Here is a 21,010-nt window from a genome sequence, read left to right as displayed (position 1 = left end):
ATTGTGTAGCATATTAATTCTAATGTGGGCCGTGAAGTAAATTATTACTAACTATGCCGGAGATCTGGTGGTCCAATGGTAATATCCCTGCTTCTCAGTCAGCAGCTCTAAGTACCAGGCCCACTTTGAGACTTGACCGTGAAAGGCATTCGTGGATATGGCCAAACAGGTTGGCTGCTTCCAATATGCCTTTGGAGGGTGGTAAGAGCTGGAAGGTCTCCCAGCATGCTGGAACCTGCAGCCAGCAATGGAATATTAGGTAGCATCTTGTTATGCATAACCACAGACCAATGTATAAAAATCCATGGTCTTCACCAATATCCTCTTGCGCATGATACCTGGACACTGCGAGTTAAACACTGCAGATAGTTATTAAGAGTTGTTTGTTATTTTTTTTTTCTCTATAGCATGAGTTGGTGAATTTGCAGAAAATGAACTTATCACTTCAAGCTGTCCTTCAAATGGTTGTCTCCTTCAACAAGGTAAGGCATTGTTCATTTCTTTAAAACAATGTATAAATATTCCTCACATCTGCCTAGTCTTGGAATCTGTACTTTAAAGTTTTGTTTGACTTCTTTAAAATATATTTTTGAATCTGTTCGTTACCTTATGTAAACTGGCAAATTAATCTGTGTAGACCTAATGATCCACATTTTCTGATGATCAGGTGGAGGGTAACTGATTAAAATGCATGGATTACTCAGGGCAATATGATGGAAAACTGCAGTCAATTTATTTAGATTATACATTTCAGTTATGATTAGACAACCCAGTTTTGCCCTTGTTTCCTTTCTCCAGTGTCAAATCGTAAACACTTGTGTAGGGCAATAGCCACCCTCTTTAATTCTAATCAGCGTTCCTTAAAGTGAATGGAGTCCGTTGCCGTGCATGACAAAACAGTGTGATGTCTAGAAATAAAATTTTACAAGTATTGAAATGACAGGATGGAAAACAAGCTTTTTTTAAAAAAGATTAATTACTTTTCACCAATTCCCCCATCTTCTCAAAGGCAATAAATGGTTTTTGTCAGCAATGCCCACAATGAGTAAACTTTTTTTAAAAAACTGCAACTCTGCTCCAGTATTACTTTTTTAGATTCTTTAGATGAAAATATGATGCTTGTAAAATGTGGGGCTGCAAAATCTTTCACCACCTTTTAATAATCCATATGACATGGATAGCAAAATAATAATGGTCTTTCTTGTGCTTAAAGCTAAGCATAATTTCACCTAGTGCAAGTCAAAACAATAAGTCAGAGTTCAAAAAAGAAGTTAACTCTTGACTAAAATTCATGAGAACCATTGTGGTCTTATCCTCATTTTTGTCAGTTGGGCTACATTTGTATTAAATGAGATTTGTAATGGGTCATTGATAATACTGTTGCCACCTTTTTCTTTTTCCTCTCTGAGAAATTGTGGTTGCTTTCTGCATGGGTTAATTTCACCTTCTCGTCAACATGCATCTGTTTTGCTTTGTTATTTTGGTCTTCCCGAGTGACTGTTCTCATGGATCATCCAAACTGATGAGATTTTTCAGCTATTGCAAGTTGCAGACATTTAATATTCAAATTAATAATTATTTTGTTTCAGATTATTGAGGAGGTCAGCCAAAACTCTAATCACCTTACAGGTTAGTGCTCAGTTAAAAAAGAAAATCACTGTTTTAGTCACATTCTTCCTGCCACTGAAGGTATCGCTTTGGCTGAAAGATAATGGCCCAGAAATTCTGATCAGGATGGGAAAGCCTATTTCTTACCCTGAGCAGATTTTTAAAAGTCCACTTATCTTTTCATGACTTCTGTGCTGGAAATTCCTGGACAGGGGCCACCTGTTTGAACCCGTTCATGAATCCCTGCATTCAGCAGCACAAGAATCATTGTCAAAACCATGTCCACTTTCATAGTGTTATGTACAATATTCTGTTCGGACACTATGAAACTCAACTGTGAAAAGGTTGTAAATGGGTAATGGGATTAGGGTGTCTGCTAGGGGAGCTTGGGGTTTAGGATATCAGATGAGTGATGTCAGGAAAGTGGATCATGTCAGATCCAATGGCTTGAGACTTTTGGAATGCTGTTAGTTCTCCTACTGTCAAGACTGATAAAGTATTTATTCAACACCACTGCATTGTCCATGTTCGCCCACTATTATTCCCATGGCCTCATTCTCTGAAAGGTCTATGTTCACTTGGCCACACTCTTCCTTTTTATACATTTAAAGTTGGGAGGGTTAGGTTAGTGGTGAGCTGGTAATTCAGTTCAATAGTGCTCCAGGAGTTAGAACAGTGTTTCAATCCTTCAACCCTATTTTCTGGGCAATTATTGAGTTTAATGGAATCAGACCCTTCCAAATTCTCCATTTTTAAAGGGCTATTTTAGGAGGGTTCCAGTTGGAAAGAATTGCCAATTGGAATTTTTAATTTCCTGGGTAATTCCCCCGCAGTCAGTTGCATAGCTATTTCTGTGTTGTCCTGATGCACAACACCAATGTATGCTGCTGCAATGATTATTTGGTAAAGGCTGACTACAACAAACTCTACTTTCATGGCATTCAGTAAATTGAAAATTGAGGTAGAAGGTATTAGCAATTGGTTACTATTCAATTATTCTGGCTTCATTATGAAATCTATATGTTGAAGATTGGATTCATTCTGATCTGTTTCCTCGCAATCTTGCAATTTGGCTTGCTAGGCAACAGAGCTTATCAGTGCAGCCAAGTATATAAGTGGTTTTAACTCAGCTTTGGCAGTACCCTCCTATTTTCAACCTGTGTCTTAGTTTTCCCTACCCACTCTCTATTGTTCCTATCTCGGTCAAAAGTTATGTTTGTATGTTATTACATAAGTGTATGGTAAATGATACCACAAGTATCTCAAAAATATAATTTACAGTTGCAATTTATTAACTTATTTTGTGCAGAGCTCAATAAAGGATGGTCGACTTTCTTCAGGGCACAGAAATGATCAAGAATACAAAACACTGCGGAAAGCTAAAATTCTGATGCCTGGACTGGTTAATATTATCCTCTGGAAAGCATGGAACTGTTGAGAGATCTATGTTCTGTAGTTACACATTTTAAGAAGACCCTGCTGCATTTTGATAGAATGCATTGGTAATATTGCCAATCTGATATTTGTCTACATGATGCCAATAAATAACTTGAGTTTGGAATATATTTAAGAAATAGGTTGAAATGACAAACCAAGATGTAAACCAGATCAAAGTCAGTATAACAAAGTTTAAATAAACTTGAACTAATTACATCTTCTAACTCTATATAAACTAAAGGTGGACCCATATTTCACATCTTAAAAACTGACATACACTTCTAATAATGGATAAACATGTCAACTGCAGTTTCTGCAAGTGCATGGATTTAAAGACTGTTTCAACAATAAGTATGAGTTGTCACCTGACACTAGAATGTTAATCAGTGCTGCCCCTCAATTCAGTGAATGTAATGCATGACTAAAAAAGTAACAGGTCGAATTTTTTGCTATTTCTTTTGATTACCGAAATAATTTGTACTGTCTTTAACTCTTTGGCTTCTCCAATATTTCTTTGTTTGCATAGTTTATCCAAAGACTACTGGGACGCTTGGCTTCCTAAAAGACACAATCATTGAAGACAAATTTTACAAAATTTTTATTTGCTTTTATGTCATGATCTATTATAAATGTATAGACTGGTGAGGCAATTAACAGTTCTTTTACCTATAATCTGGTGAAATCCAGTTGACTATTCTGGACTAAGATATGTTCTAATAGGCCAAGTGTAGATGTCAACTAACCATCCTGTTTGAGCTGTGTCTACTTATTCTAGGGCTTTTGTGTTTTGGTTCAGGGATTTCAGAGAACAGTGCCAATGCATCATTTTTGTTTGTAGTCTTCAATAATCCCTACCAGGGCCTGTTAGAGGACTAAGTTTCCTTTTAGAGTTGCATCAATCCTGTCATGGAACATATATCCTGTTTGGTGCTAGTACTGCTGAAATTAGGAATACTAAATTTGAAACAGCATGTTATCACAGTAAAAGCACAATACGATTTTCCCACTATACTGAGTTTATTGCAATGAACATGCTTTTCAAACTGGTGGGTGAAAAACAAAGGCTTGCCATCATCACCACCCTTAGGGGGTAAATGTACTGTGAAGTTACATGGTATAAGCTGATGCACAAGAGTGCTGTTATTTGCTTTGGAGCAGACTACTTAAATTAGGAATGTATGATGGTACTGTGCAGTATGACCAATAATCCAAATACATATTGCTTCTGATTTCATGCACCAAGAAATTTCAGAAGACTACGCGAAGCTACCTGTACCTCTAAATAAAGATTTGACCCATTGATGATGTAATGATTAAATCAGAACTTTATTTGTAACACATTCTAAGCAAGTTGCTGTTTTACAAATTAATGAGGAATTATGGAACATGGTTGCACAAGATTTTTCTAACAATCCATTTTTTTCTATAAACAGTAGCTGTAATTTAATACCAAATTCCCCCGTGTCAGTGCTTCAACAAGTGGTAGGAACCTAGGTGTATCAGTGCTCCTTTAAAGTATTTTCTAGCAAAAGATTATATATCTAAAATATGTAATCTAAAAGATTAAGTATCTTTGAAAAAAATTGTGTATAAACACAAAGAAAAATGGCAAAGGTTAATTATCTAATTTCTTATTGCTAGTCCTTCCAGTTCTCTCCACTGCTTGTTTATAACCACAGCATTCAAATACACTCACCAAAATACAGTTGTTAGATAGAATGTCTTCAATATTCAAAGGCACATAAACATTCCTAGAGTCTGGAGGAGCATGGCTCTGGCTTTGTTCGTTGAGTTCGTGATTTACAGCTCTGTCAGGCAAGTGTTACAAGATTTAGAGCAACAAATGTAATGTATTGTATCAAAATATTGACCAATGGGTAAAACATGTTGAATGATACTCCACAAACTGCTTAAAGTTCAAGTTACATTTCTCTCTGTAATAGGTAATTTAACAGATTTACAACATAAAATTGTTATATTTTTAAATCTAGTTACTGACTCATATGTGGCATGTCCCTTCTGCAGGTCATTATTGCTCATCCCTAACTATCCTTCCTAGAAAAGGGAGGTAAGCCTGAGTCATTTTGAACTGTTACAGTTCAACTAGTAATGTACGTTCACTGCTGTCAAGGGGTTCCAGAATTTTAACTCAGCGATGGTGAAGGAACAATGATATGCTTCCTACTCAGGATTTATGGGAGGGGATCTTGCAGGTGAAGATGTCTGCTTCCCCTATTCTTCTAAGCAGCAGAGATCACAGCTTTGTAAAGTGCTGTTGAGGAAGTGAGGGTAAGTTGCTGTTACACATCCTGTAGATGGTTAGCCCTGCGTGTTGTGGTGATGCAAGGTGACTGTTGATGGTAGTAGGTTGTTGATCAACATAATTGCTTTGTCCTGGATGGTCATTGATGAAGCAGCTGAAGATAGTTGGGCCTCTGCTGCTATTCTGCAGAGATGTCCTGGAACTCTGACTTCCAACAACATAAAAAATGTCTTTTGTACTAGGTATAATTCCATTCCAATTGATTCAAATCAGGTTTTCCCCTCAGTTCCCTGTGTTGTGAGGATGCCTTGATACCAATATCACATAAGGAAATCAGCTGTTTTATTTATATTTGAAACAAATCCATAATGAGGCCATAAGCCATGGGCCTAACAGGACCTAAATTGAGCATTATAAGAGCACGGAAGTTGGAGTAGATCATTCAGCCCTCGAGCTTGCTCTTACAGACTAGATCATGGCTGATCATCTACCTCAACACCATGTACCCATGCTATGCCTGTATCCTTTATGCCATAGCTAGAAATATATTCATTTGTGTTGAACTTATTTTATGGATGAACTTTCACACAGTTTTCTGATGTACAGAATTCCAAAGATTCACCATCCACTTGTGTGAAGAAGTTCCTCCTCATCTCTGTCTTAAACTGCTCGCTTTTTAATCTGAAAGTGCCCCCGCTATAGGCCCCCATGACCAGTGGAAGCATCTTCCTGCAAACATTCTTGGCTAGGGCCATGGAAAGTTTGGAGCACGGGTTTTTAGTATAAGTCTTCAAGCATGTTTCCATATCCTAAGTACTTACTGTATTCAGTGCAGTCAGCTGTTTCTTTACATCACTTGGTGTGAAATCAATTTTTTAAAGACTGGCATCAATGATGTTGGGAATCTCCAAAGAGGTTAAGATAGATCATATGTTTGCACTGTTGACTGTGGGTAATAGTTAAATGCTCCAGCCTCACCTTTGCTTTGAAATGTTGGAATCCCCATTATGAAAATCCTCCTCCTCTAGTTAGCGTTGAAATGTCCGCACCATTTGCAACTGAATGTAGCAGATCTTTGATTTGATCCTTTTTAGTTTGGAATGTTTAGCAGCATGGTGTAGATAGAGTGCATAGACCATAGCTATAATAGTCCATGCTATAGAATAAAAAATTTATCATGGTTTTTGTAAGTAATGTTTGTGGGGTAATGTTTCTGCAAATACTAAACTTCTGGGAATTTGGCGAGTGACAGGATTTTAAGGGTTGATCTCTTTCTAAAAGGTTGTTTAGGTTTTGTGATTTTTACTTACCTTTAACCACAACTTGTAGATTCTTTCACTGTTAGACAGTGAAAGCAATCTGGTGTAGGAGCAGTTGTGTAGTTAGTTCAGTGGCCATTTAGAACTACTACTTACTGTCTGTAGTGTATTACTTGGAACTTCAGAACTTCTGGTAGCATGAATTTTAGATGTTTTGCACAGTGTATGTATCAGGAGCACTGCTACAGCATATTAAACTAAGATTTGGAAGTGTGGGAGGGTCCTATCCTGCTATTTCAACAAAGTCAAAGGTTGCCTCTCTAATCAATGAGAGATGCTGTGACGTGCGAATTGAAGTGTGGAGGCATTCTTTAAGATTAGGTGTAAAACTCAACGTTTCCAAGTTTGAGGGGCAGCTGGCCACTCCATAGAATCATAGAGCTGTACAGCACAGAAACAGCCCCTTCGGTCCAACACATCCGTGCTGACCAGATATCCTAAATTAATCTAGTCCCCAAAACCCTCTAAACCCTTCCTATTCTCTAGATATTTGGCTGAATGACTATTGTAATAACCATACAATTTTGGACTAGGAAAGTGATGTAGGCTAGGACTTTCATTCTTGATCATTGCCTTTAAATTTTAGTGGAAAGTGCATTAATTTGGATAACGTGGTGCCTTTTAAATGTTGTAATCGTACCAGCTTCAACCACTTCCTTGGGCAGCTCATTCCATACGCTCGTCACCCTGTGTGAAAAAGTTGCCCATTAGGTCCCTTTTAAATCTTTCCTCTCACCTTAAACCTATAACCTCTAGTTTTGGACCCCCCAGAACATTCGGGAAATAGCCACTTGTGGCCATTGGAAGAGATGGAATGTGCTGGAATAATGAGTCTGTACCACTCTGCATGGTACTGTGTTGGGTACTGATGATGAAATATTCTGTGATGGGAAGGAGAAAGCCAGACGTTGTACCTCATGTAGATAACAATGGCATTGAGAGGGCAAATAGTGAGTTCTTAAAGTCAGAGTTTCAGAAGTTAGGAAGGAAGTTAAAAGCTAGGACCTCAAAGGTAGTAATCTCTGTTTTATTCCCAATACCTAACACCAGTGAGTGTAGAACTAACTTGAAGAAAATCAATGAGCAGTTTGTGGTTTTGGTGCAGAAGCGAGGATTTTGGATCCTTGTAGAATTAGGACCAATTTTGAAACAGGCATCTATTCAAATGGAACGAGTTTCCCATCAACAGGACTGACAGCAATGTCCTTATGGAATTGGTTCAATATTTGGTAGATGATTTTAAACAATTTAAAAGGAATATGGGCACCAAAACATAAATGTGGGAAAAAAGGAACAAGGTGTATAATTGAGTGAATGTATTCCATAGAACTGGAGAAGAAAGTAGCATTATATTAGACAGGAGCAGTCAGAGCTACAAGAAATTATACATAGAGATTCAGAATGCGAGTATGGAAACATGTAACGTATGGTGAATAAAATTGGTGAGTAGTGGGCAAAAATAATCGGGTGGCAATGATGGAAATTGGCACTAAGCCCTCACCACTTTTAAGCTAGTGTTCAGTTTTGCTCCTGAGGTGGGGATTTTGTGGGGATTCTGGGATATCCACCCCAAAGTGGAACTGGCTAGGTTAGGCATGTCTTGTGTGGAATTGCTACCCATGGGGCATCCTGGAAATGGGTTCTAACTGCCATTTTTTGATACCCTCTGGAGGTAACCCAGCATCTCAAAAATCTGGCCCTTTATGCTCAAAAAGGTAGAGAAGAAAGAAAGGAACATAGTGACAGACTGATTTGAGAGTACATTGTAGTATTGGAAAAAGGGAGTGAGTGGTCAAGAATGAATCCATTTTTGACAGAGTTGAGAAATAAAAAAGGTACAATCATTTTACTGGGGGAATTCCATAAGTTTCCAAATTCTGAGGGGGAGACAAATCTGCAAGAAATCACATGAACATGAACTATGAAGAGACATCTGGGAGGGATGGGTTTAATAACCCAAACATTAGTTGGATACTATGAGAGCAATGGAAAAAAATATTTCTGACATGTCTCCAGGAAACCTATTTTGGCCAGTGTGTTTAGTCCAACTCGGAAGGAGTCGGTGCTGGGGAGAAAAGGTGAGCCACATGGACCAGAAGAAAATAGGACCACATTTAGGTAAGAGTGATTATTGTATGTAAGGTTTAGACTAATAATGGGGAAGTATGATCAATCACAAGTAGAACATTTGTGGTTAACTGATTTCTGGATGAATGACTATTGTAATAACCATAGTGCTTTGGACTAGGAAAGTGATGCATGATAGGTTTTTCATTCTTGATTGATGCCTTTAAATCTTAGTTGAAAGTGTTTCAATTTGGATAACGTGGGGAAAGGATCAGGCTTGACAGATGCATTTTGTAACTGAATAATCTGGATGTGCCTAGATTCACATGGTGATTAAAACAAGATTCTATGGGACATCTGGCATAACCCTAGCAAAGAACATGCCTTCAGCAGATCAGGAAGAAAATGACAAGTTAAGGAAGAAACTACTTCAATGGATTGAATGTCTATCCATGAACTTACATAACGTTTTCTTTAGAAAGTTTGGTTGAGACGTATGTCTACAGAAATGGGATTCTAAGCTTTGGCTCAATGTCAAAATTATTGCCTCTCAATTTAAAATGTAGTGTCTTCAAACACAATTCCATAGGCACAAGCAGGTAATTCAGACTGACGTCTCAGTGCATTACTGACAGAATTGTTGAACTATTGGAGATGCTGTCATATAGATGAGACATTAAGCTCAGGAGAGAGAATTAAAAAGTGAAGTGAGACTAGCAATTAATGATGATACAAATGCATGGAATAAGCTAGCTGCCACTCATTGGTGAGATTCAGAACTTGTTGTTGAAACCCTAAGGAAAAAAGTGAGAAATTATTTTCTTGATTGTTGAGAATCTGATTATGCCATTTTTGTATCTTCCTAACTTGCTTGCCACTGCCCCCTTGCTGCTCAAGGGTGTGGAAAATTTTGCCCTTTATTTCCATGCAAGTACTTTTAGATCATGAAATGTGTAGTTTGTTTGAAAACCACCCAAAAACATTTGAATATGGAGTTTAGCATAAAACACTTAGTATATTCAGAAATGACACTTAGGAAGTCAAGAGTTATTGAATTGAAGCAAATCACTTACTCAGTATGCGTCCCTCCGGAAATTTCATCCTGTTTTTCAGACACTTCAAGATATGCTGAACTTGGTTCCTCACAGAGTTGAGCAGCACTGAGGGTTAGACTGGGGCCAAACCTTTTTCCTTCACTTTGGGTAACCTTTTCGGCTCCACCAGTCTCTTGACAAAATATCTAGAATAACAGTTGGCAGTATTCAACTTGACCGGTGCTGGAAAGTGACATATCACATCTTAATCTTATTTGGATGAATGCACAAATGTTACATTTCAAATTGCCGGTGTGATGCCATGTGTGGAGGCTAAATGCCACAAAAATTGGCTGACTGAATAAACAGTGTGTGCCTTTGGCTGTTAGTAACAGGCAGGTCCTTCAGTTAGCTCAGTTGACAGGATTGCTGGTTAGCGATGCTTAATGATACCAATTCCTATACCAGCTGAGGGCCTACCTTGTCAGGCATAGTGGTCCTCAGATTAAACTCTTTAATAAGAGAGCAGCCTTTTTTAGGGCAATGGCAATTTTACCTTTTTTATCTTTTAACAGGAAGTGATTGCAAAAACCAAAACAAAATATTTACTATTAGGTGTGATTTTGTGATTGGGCATCACTTGTTGATTTCCACATTACAAACAAAAAGCACTAGAGAAGATGCAAAAGAGGTTTCTGGGGATGACAGCGAAGTGAAAGGCTATAACAATCAGGAAAGGCTGAGGATCATTCTTTGGAAAAGAGAAAGCTCTGGTGACATAACAAAAGATTTTAATATCATGCAGGGTTAGTAAGAATTGCTGATGCTGGAGTCAGAGATGACAAAGTGTGGAGCTGGAAAGAGTACAGTAGGCCGGGCAGCATCAGAGGAGCAGGAAAGTTGACGTTTCTGGTTGGGACCCTTCTTCAGAAATGAGGGAGGGGGAAGGGAGCTCTGAAATTAAGAGAGAGGGGGGTGGGGCTAGATGAGTGCAGGTAGGTAGTGGTGGGGATTATCGTAGGTTGAGGTTGTGGATCCTGCTCAGAATGAATACACAAGAGGTGTATCACTGCCTACCTGCACTCACCTATCACCATCACACCTACCTTCCCCACCCCCACCACCCCCCCCCCCCCCCATTAATTTCAGAGCTCCCTTCTCCGTCCCCCATTTCTGAAGAAGGGTCCCGACCCAAAATATCAACTTTCCTGCTCCTCTGATGCTGCCTGGTCCGCTGTGCTCCTCCAACTCCACACTATTATCTCTTAATATCATGCAGGACTTTGATTGGGTAGGCATAGAGAAGATTTTTTTTATCTCTGTATTAGTTCAAAACTAGGAGTCATAAATCTAACATTCATCAATAAAGCCAAGACTTGGCTAGAAGAGTCTTGATACCTAGACAGTGTTGAGAATATGAAACTTGGTATCATATGGAGTAGTTAAATCAAGTAATTAAAAAAAAGTACACCAGGAAGAAAGGAGCTAATAGATATCTAGATGGGTTAGTTGGGAGGAAGGTCATATGAAGTTTGGACCAGTTGGACAGTGACTCTTTTTTTGGCTGTACATTATGTGCATTTTCTTCAGCATTTGACTTCTGTTTTTTTTCCAAAGCTCAAATGGACAAAATTATCACCAATGCATGTATAACATCACTACACTGAATAATTTTCAGTCCACGTAAAGTTAGACAAAGCTCAGTGTTGCTATACAATATTTTACAGTCATATTCTAGTCATCTTTAACTGTTAATCTTTAACATGTATCACTGGAAAGGAAATAATGCGGAAAGAATGAATTAAATCCCAATAATTTGCCTTAAAGTTTGGGCATTTGTCTTTTTGTATAACGTGATCATATAAATAGCCTACATAGGACTGTTTGGTGTGGTTAAGGCTATTGTTCACATATGTTTCAATAAAGACCCTGTTAGCAATTACATTTATTTTACGTTAAGTAATTTGTATGTCTGGGTGCTGTGGGTATGGATCCTGAAAAGGTAAACAGTATAATGCAAGTAGTTTGTTTACTCACAAAATCTTGAATGCTGGGCTCTTCAAATTCCACGAAGTGGCCACTTCTCTCCAGCAGTCTACTCAATGTAGCACCAAACAGAGAAGAACAAATTTGAATGAAAACTGACGTGGTCATAGCTCACTGAACAGACTGTACATATTAACATAAATCATAAATTAAAGTCTTCTCATGTTTATTTGCTGAAGATATTGTTGTGTTCAGTTTCTTGATTTACTGTCCTCCCATTAATCTTTAGTACTCTACATGTACAACAATATCTTCTGGTTTCATACAGTCAATGCATAAAGCAAAGAATGGTGAAATTTGTAGACATTATAAAGAATTACTTTTGCTATACTTTGACATTCGAACAAATTGTGCAATCCACTCTCACCTTCAGTTTAAATTTTCAGATAGTCTTTTAAACTGCAATGTTTCTTAGTTTAATACAATTTGATCTCAGTTGAAACCAAATTAAATCAAACCTGTGCTGAGTAAGCATCAACCAAAATTTTGCACACACTTGGAAAAGGAAATTACAAGTATTTTTTGCAACCACATTGGAATGCACAAATGTTTACTTTCAAATAACAGCTTGAATTTATATGTGCCTTTCATTTTTTTATTCATTCAGGATTGTGGGCTTTGTTGACTCAGCCAGCATTAATTGCCCATCCCTAATTTTCTTTCAGAGGGTTGTGATGAGCTGCCTTGTTGAACTGCCATAGTCCATGTGGTGTTGGTACACTGACAACGGTGTCAGGGATGTAGTTGTTCCAGGATTTTTACCCAGTGACTAATATAGCAAACATACCAAGGTGCTTCAAGTATTCAAGCAAAAATTAACACAGAACCAAAGTACTATCGTTAGGATAATAAAATGTGAGGCTGGATGAACACAGCAGGCCAAGCAGCATCTCAGGAGCACAAAAGCTGACGTTTCGGGCCTAGACAGTTCATCAGAGAAGGGGATGGGGAGAGGGAACTGGAATAAATAGGGAGAGAGGGGGAGGCGGACCGAAGATGGAGAGTAAAGAAGATAGGTAGGGAGGGGATAGGTCAGTCCAGGGAAGACGGAGAGGTCAAGGAGGTGGGATGAGGTTAGTAGGTAGCTGGGGGTGTGGCTTGGGGTGGGAGGAAGGGATGGGTGAGAGGAAGAACCGGTTAGGGAGGCAGAGACAGGTTGGACTGGTTTTGGGATGCAGTGGGTGGGGGGGGGAGAAGAGCTGGGCTGGTTGTGTGGTGCAGTGGGGGGAGGGGACGAACTGGGCTGGTTTAGGGATGCATTAGGGGAAGGGGAGATTTTGAAACTGGTGAAGTCCACATTGATACCATATGGCTGCAGGGTTCCCAGGCGGAATAGGAGTTGCTGTTCCTGCAACCTTCGGGTGGCATCATTGTGGCAGTGCAGGAGGCCCATGATGGACATGTCATCTAGAGAATGGGAGGGGGAGTGGAAATGGTTTGCGACTGGGAGGTGCAGTTGTTTGTTGCGAACTGAGCAGAGGTGTTCTGCAAAGCGGTCCCCAAGCCTCTGCTTGGTTTCCCCAATGTAGAGGAAGCCGCACCGGGTACAGTGGATGCAGTATACCACATTGGCAGATGTGCAGGTGAACCTCTGCTTAATGTGGAATGTCATCTTGGGGCCTGGGATAGGGGTGAGGGAGGAGGTGTGGGGACAAGTGTAGCATTTCCTGCGGTTGCAGGGGAAGGTGCCGGGTGTGGTGGGGTTGGAGGGCAGTGTGGAGTGAACAAGGGATTCACGGAGAGAGTGGTCTCTCCGGAAAGCAGACAGGGGAGGGGATGGAAAAATGTCTTGGGTGGTGGGGTCGGATTGTAAATGGCGGAAGTGTCGGAGGATGATGTGTTGTATCCGGAGGTGTGAGAACGAGGGGGATCCTCTTAGGGCGGTTGTGGCGGGGCGGGGTGTGAGGGATGTGTTGCGGGAAATACGGGAGACGCGGTCAAGGGCGTTCTCGATCACTGTGGGGGGAAACTTCTTGGGTGGTGGGGACCCGAAGGTTGCAGGAACAGCAACTCATATTCCGCCTGGGAACCCTGCAGCCATATGGTATCAATGTGGACTTCACCAGTTTCAAAGTCTCCCCTTCCCCTACTGCATCCCTAAACCAGCCCAGTTCGTCCCCTCCCCCCACTGCACCACACAACCAGCCCAGCTCTTCCCCCCCCCCCCCCCCACCCCCTGCATCCCAAAACCAGTCCAACCTGTCTCTGCCTCCCTAACCGGTTCTTCCTCTCACCCATCCCTTCCTCCCACCCCAAGCCGCACCCCAGCTACCTACTAACCTCATCCCACCTTCTTGACCTGTCCGTCCTCCCTGGACTGACCTATCCCCTCCCTACCTCCCCACCTATACTTTCTCCACCTATCTTCTTTACTCTCCATCTTCGGTCCGCCTCCCCCTCTCTCCCTATTTATTCCAGTTCCCTCTCCCCATCCCCCTCTCTGATGAAGGGTCTAGGCCTGAAACGTCAGCTTTTGTGCTCCTGAGATGCTGCTTGGCCTGCTGTGTTCATCCAGCCTCACATTTTATTATCTTGGAATTCTCCAGCATCTGCAGTTCCCATTATCTCTGATGCTATCGTTAGGACTTTATGATTAAAAGTACAGTTAGAAGTACCTAGATATCGCCAATTCTAAGACTTAGAATTTCTGTCTTTCTCCACTTGGGAAGGCTTTAAAAGGAGGTTGTTACATGACTAGAAAGTCAAAGGCTTTACACAACAGTTTACAAAGTGAATTCTAGCTCCACTAAAGTGTTCTAATATGGCAGATAATTCAACAATTTCAAATATATCATCATAGAACAGGAAGATGTGTCCCCCGTCCTCAACTTGGTAAGTTCCTTATTTGCAATAATATCAAGGGAAAAGTTTGGAGCTAAGGCCAGGCACTTCCACAAAGTAAAGTTTGGAGTATTAAATGATTTATAGCAGTGTTGATGAAGGATCTAAGAGCTAATTCTCTGTTCTGTTGATTCCTGTGTAGGAAACAGAGATGCAGCTATTGCAAGGAAAATTATTGTTTCTGCATAATATTTACAAGGTGGATGTAAACTTTATGCGAAAAGTAGACCCACTGTTTCATAGACAGTGAAATAAAGGAGGTCCTTTGATTGGAAATGTAATTGGCAATCTGTATGATGGTAATGTAAAGATTCAGAAGATGACTCTATTCTTTCCTCCAGCAACTTGCCTATGATTAAGAACAGAGATAGTAGGAACTACAGATACTGGAGAATCTGAGACAACAAGGTGCAGAGCTGGTTCAACACAGCAGGCTAAGCAGCATCATAGGAGCAAGAAAGCTGACATTTTGGCGCTGACGTTTCGGGCATAGACCCTTCTTCAGAAGGGTTTTATTTTGCATATCTCCCTCATACCACACCATTCTCTTCCTGTTATTGTGGAAATGCTGTTTCCTATTGAGCTTTGATCTGTGAATAGGGAAGTGGCCATCATGCAGTACTTTATTTTTGTGCCCAAATTTCATCTGTGAACTTCGGCCATGGGTGCTAGCGGTATGTCCAGCTGTGGTGAACGTTAAATGATCCTAACCTGGCATTTAAACAGGCACATTTCAGCAGTAGTAATATGAATAATATGCTGCATTGGCTTCTAAAAGATTGTTAAATCTCAAAGAAAAATTGCATTTAGTGTACAAGCCAATTTCTTCTGGTACCTAGATAAGTGAGCAAATGGAACTATTGCCACAATTAAAGATCTCCAAGCACATGTAGCTGAAATGAATAAATTTACATTAAGTGGCACAGTGGTGCGTTTAATTCATGTGAACAAAGCTCACATTTACATTTCAGTCATTAGAACAAACTTTCTTCTTTATTGTCATTTCCATGTCCATTTTAACTGATAAAGGGGAATGGGAAAATGACCTTGGCTTTAATTGTTACAACAAAGGACACATTTCTCCTTTAAAGCAAAGCAACTCCCTCAGCCTGATTCAAATGCAAATAAAGGCAAAATTGAATTGGTAGCTGACTTTCTCTCGCAGACAGCCAGATTCTATTTTACCGTGACACATTTATTCATGTGACTAAAAGAATTTATGGCTCAAATTTCAGATCAAGTATTGCAGCTCATGATTCCGGAGTATGAACTGTATCAAGACTCTCTTTTCAGAATCCACTAACATGCAGACACAATGTGGTGCTAATGCACTGACACTGTTGTATGAATTCTTAATAAAAGCAAAGCAAATGCCTACAAGTCATTTATTATCAGAACGCCTTATGACAAGTTCATGCAATATAAAAATATTTTCTATTTTCCACTCAATAACCTTCTGAGTGAGTTTTGTTTTAATGCAAAAAAAAGAGCAAGAGAAAACGGCGACACAGGTAGTAAAGGCATATGATTTGATTTGAAGTGAAAAAGACAAAGACTCACCGTTGTGCTTTCACCATGTTAGCAAAAGAGCGCCTGTACACCTGGTATAGCTTGTCAAGATGCACTTCCATGTGATGAGGATTCTCCTGCGCCATTTTAAGGGTTTTCATCTAACAATTTGTAGAATCAAAGTAAATATTGGAATACTGTGTGCAATTCTGGTCACCCTGCTATAGGAAGGATGTTGTGAAACTTGAAAGGGTTCAGAAAAGATTTACAGGGTTGGAAGGTTTGAGCTAGAGGGAGAGGCTGAATAGGCTGTAGCTGTTTTCCTTGGAGCATCAGAGTCTGAGGGATGACCTTACAGACGTTGATAAAATCTGAGGAGCAGAGTGGTGGAGGCTGGTACAATTCCAACATTTAAAAGGCATCTGAATGAGTAAATGAATAGGAAGGATTTAGACGATTTTGGGCCAAATGCTGGCAAATAGGACTAGATTTATCTAGGATATCTGGTCGGCATAGATGAGTTGGACCGAAGGCTCTGTTTCCATGCTGTACAGCACTATGACTTTAAATAAAAGGAACGTGGCATGCATAAATATTAAGTGTACTTGTAAACATTTTAAAAATGCTATTGAAGCAATCCATTAAAATAGTTGCCTTGACTACTTAGATTAAACTGCGATCAAGGGTTTAGACATTATTGCTGAGCCCCGTGTTGTCCTTTTGATATGAATAATAAGAAAGAGGTCAAAAATGGAAATCCAGGCTGGAATCCCTCTATGTTGCTAAGTAATAGGCAGGTTATTTATAATTGCTGTTTTGCACCTGAAACTGAGATGTACCAACTTAGTAGAAGTTTGAAATGAAATTGTGGGTCAACCTATGATTTGGTATTTAACAAAAGTGGTATGTCTAAATATTAAAGCACAAAGCTCTTTTCTCCATGAATCCAGGAAATGTAATTAAGATGTATATGCTTGTGAATGTGTTAAAAGCTTAAACGACACCATGTAATTAGAATTTCCACTCTCGTTTTTAATTCATTCAGGGAGTGGGTTCTGCTGGCATTTATTGTCTATCCTGAGCTGCCATAGAGAAGGTGGTGGTGAGCTACCTACTTAATCCACAGTCCATTTGGTGTAGGTAGGCCAATCGTGCTGATCCATTCTGATCCAGAGACAAAGGAATAGTGATATATTTTTTCAAGTCAGGATGGCGAGTGGCTTGGAGGGAACTGGCAAGTTGGTAGAGTTCCCATGTAACTGCTGCCCTAGTCCTTCTAGATGGGTTTGAACGATGCTGCCCCAAGGGCCTTGGCGAATTTCTGAATTGCATCTTGTGAATGGTGCACACTGCTGCTGAGCATCAGCCAAAGAGGGAGTGAATGTTTGTGAATATAGTGCCAATGAACAGGTTGCTTTTCCTTGCATGGTGTCAATCTTACTGAGTGTGTTGGAGCTGCATCTATCCAAGCAAGTGTAGAATCTTCAGTCACACTCCTCATTTGTGTCATGTAGATGGTGGACAGCTTGGGGAATTAGGAGATAAATTATTAGCTACAAGATTCCTAGCCTCTGACCTGCTCTTGTAGCCACTACATTCATAGGGCAAGTCCAGTTCAGGTTTTAGTCAATGCCAACCCTTGGATGCCGATAATGGGTGATTCAGCAATGGTAATCCCATTGAATGCCAAGGGCAATGGTTAGATCCCGTTTCTTTGGGAAATGACTATTGCCTGAGACTTGTATGGCTTGTTATTTGTCACCAGTCAGCCCAAACCTGGATATTGTGCAAGTCTTACGGCATTTGGGCATAGACTCCTTCAGCTGAAGATTCATAAATGTACGGACCACTTGTTTTCCAATGAATGCACAATCTCACCTCTAACCTTATGATGGAGGGAAGGTTATTGGTGAACCAGCCGAAGATGGTTATGCCTACCATTAAGAATACCTGCAGAAATGTCCTGGAGTGAAGATGACTGACTCAACCACAACTACCTTCCTTTGTGCCAGATATGACTTCAATCAATGGAGAACGAGCTTTACCCTTCATTCTCATTGGTTCCAGTTTTCAGCACAGGAGCAGAATAAATTGCACAACATTACAATAATGCATCAGGGAACTGCAGTGGAAATTATGGGCTAGAATTCCTTTGAATGGAACAAGGGATTTATGACACTCTAGAATGTTAGTGTGTAAGATCAAATATCCAACATGTGGGAACAATAGAAATCATTTCAGTGGACTTTTGCCATGAATTGTGATGTGTTTGGCACCATTCCTCCATGAGCATTCCCATCTTTGCAATGTGTTGTCAATCTCTGCGTGACATCCATGAGTCCGTAGCATTTTCACTGTAAGTAGAAGTAGCTTGACCACAACAGTCCTGACATATCACTGGCCATTTCATTGGAAATGTTTCCATTGTTCTCTTCCTGCATTAAGAATCATTGCAGACTGTGGGAGTGAGAATCTAGAGATAGCAGGAACTGCAGATGATGGAGAATCTGAGATAACAAGGTGTAGAGCTGGATGAACACAGCAGGCCAAGCAGCATCAGAGGAGCAGGAAGGCTGACGTTTCAGACCTAGACCCTTAATGCATTTCTGAAGAAGGCTCTAGGCCCAAAACATCAGCCTTCCCACTCCCCTGATGCTGCTTAGCCTGCTGTGTTCATCCAGCTCTACACCTTGTTATCTCTTATTTCTTCAATGGCTCCTTTACAATTCTGGTTTTCCCTGGTTTTTAATGGCATGCAATAGGTATACAAATTGGTAAAAATTGGCAAGGCATTTGGGATTCAGATCAATAATGGGATTATTCAATGATACAGAAAGACAAAGAGAGTTTACAAGGAAGATTAGATTAGGAAAGAGAGAAATGTACAAAAAGGACGAATGAGAATTTGAAAAATGAATGAAGGATCATTGCAGATAACAAGGTGTAGAGCTGGATGAACACAGCAGGCCAAGCAACATCAGAGGAGTAGGAAGGCTGATGTTTCGGGGCTAGACCCTTCTTCAGAAATGCATTAGAAGATTAAAAATCCTGGAACTGCGGATTGAACTTCTATTTTCCCTGTATCTAATTCAGTGTCTTTCCCCTGAGAGTGGAACATAATGGGGACAATAAAAAAAACTGACAAGAAAAATGTCTCATGTGGAAGTTAGGTAAAAGGATACAGAATGGCATGGGCTACTGGGACATTGGGAATAAGTGTTGGGTTGGCATTGCGGGGGTATATGTGACACCTGCGAGGTGAGTTTTAGAGGATCTTTTCTGTTTCACTGCTGTTATTGTGATAGCAATGAGCTCAGAGAGTACAGAGAATGACCTTTAAACAGACCCACTTCCACACCGACCAGCCCTTGCTCCTGCCTCCCAACCTCTTTTTGGATGTGGAGGGATAGACTTCAGCACAGAAGTGCATCTCCAAATAAAGATCTCACTGTTACCGGCACTCCCACCCCCATCCTCAACTCAACAAGGTGGACAGATCATGCCAGGAAGTGCTCCCTGACCCATCCAGTAGAAGCACCCAACCCTAAAGTTAGGCCCTCTTTAAACTTGCCCCCACCTCTAAAACACAGCTGCCTGTGACTTCACCACTGATCCATTCCCTTGGCTCTTTCAGCAGGTTTTACAAAATCCTTAGGTTTGGCTTAAGTCCAGAATCCCTAATACTTGTTTTCTGGAGACTACTTATAGTTCTAACTTAAGTCAAGTGCTGCTGGGGCCACAAGAATTGCCCGCTCATCAGTTCTCTCAGATGGGACATTTTCCTGGATGAGGGCGCAAGTCCTATTCTCACTGGGTTAAAGCTTCCCCAGCATAATATTACTGCAGGTGTGGCTGAGTTATAGCAGGAGGAGGGGTAGGGGAATAGAGTATGGGAATAGTTTCTCTTGTGCGAGAAAGCAGGGCTTGAATTTGAGTAGTGGCAATATATTCTATGATTTTGCACAGAAATGGAAGGATGGCGATTGGAAGGTAATTGAAAGAAAGGGGGTGCTCAAGCGTGTTTTTTTAAATTCATTAACAGGATGAGGACGTCACTGGCTGGGAGGTATTTATTGCCCATCCCTAATTTCCCAGAGGAAAGTTTAGAGTCAACCACATTGCTGTGGGTCCATAGTCACACGTAGGCCAGACCAGGTAAAGATGGTAGTTTCCTTCCCTAAAGGACATTAGTGAACCAGGTGGGTTTTTCCAACAATTGACAATGGGTTCATGGTCATCATTAGATTCTTAATTTTTTGAAGAGGCAGTTGATGACAACGTTTTAGGGGAGGGGGACAGCACATGAGAAAAGGAAAACATGAACAATATCAGCGAACATTGGGGCTCAAGGAGGTTAAGTTGGGCTGTTAGGAATTTTATGGGAATAAGGTCAAGGAAATAAAACTTCTCATCAGTATCTGTGGTTTGGCAATGAGGAAGTGCTGTCTGGCATGGCTGATAATAAGGGTATTTGGCATAATGAACAGCTGATTTGGCACCTCATGATACAGTTCTGATAAAACTGAAAAGTTTAGACTGCTCTCTCATTAAAACACAAAGTGGTGGAGAAACTTAGACGGTCAAACAGCATCTGTGGAGTGAGACAGAGTTTACATTTCAAGTCTGATATGACTTCTCCAGAACTGCTCTCATTAAATATCTAAACGCCTTGATTTTGTTGCAGCATTATAATTCACTGAAAATTTTATACTACAGTATATTCAATTCAGTTTGATTTTTGTACCTACAATTCAGGATGGGCATTAAAGTTTGAATTGAATTGAACAGAATTGAGAAGCCATTCCAGATCACTGGGATCATGGGTGCATTCACTATCACTTCCTATTCTACATGTCTGCAGGAGTAGATACAAATCTTAAATCACT

General features: G+C 40.3%; 1 protein-coding gene across 1 annotated transcript in view; it reads right to left on the bottom strand.

The window, feature by feature from the left end:
- Positions 1 to 2,920: 2,920 nt before the first annotated feature.
- Positions 2,921 to 21,010, bottom strand: part of si:ch211-130h14.4 (uncharacterized) — a 110,878-nt gene continuing 92,788 nt past the window's right edge. Inside the window, exons 10-14 of the mRNA XM_048536839.2 lie at positions 16,176 to 16,285; positions 11,766 to 11,823; positions 9,768 to 9,934; positions 4,742 to 4,853; positions 2,921 to 3,603 (exon numbers count right to left, since the gene is read on the bottom strand). Coding sequence (XP_048392796.1) covers positions 3,532 to 3,603; positions 4,742 to 4,853; positions 9,768 to 9,934; positions 11,766 to 11,823; positions 16,176 to 16,285 — 519 coding nt within the window. The 3' untranslated portion in view covers positions 2,921 to 3,531. The remainder of the gene's footprint in view (positions 3,604 to 4,741; positions 4,854 to 9,767; positions 9,935 to 11,765; positions 11,824 to 16,175; positions 16,286 to 21,010) is intronic.

The sequence above is a fragment of the Stegostoma tigrinum genome, chromosome 9, assembly GCF_030684315.1.
Source record: "Stegostoma tigrinum isolate sSteTig4 chromosome 9, sSteTig4.hap1, whole genome shotgun sequence".
NCBI lineage: Eukaryota > Metazoa > Chordata > Chondrichthyes > Orectolobiformes > Stegostomatidae > Stegostoma > Stegostoma tigrinum.
Note: the sequence above shows the minus strand (reverse complement) of the source record. Positions and strands in the feature narration are given on the sequence as shown.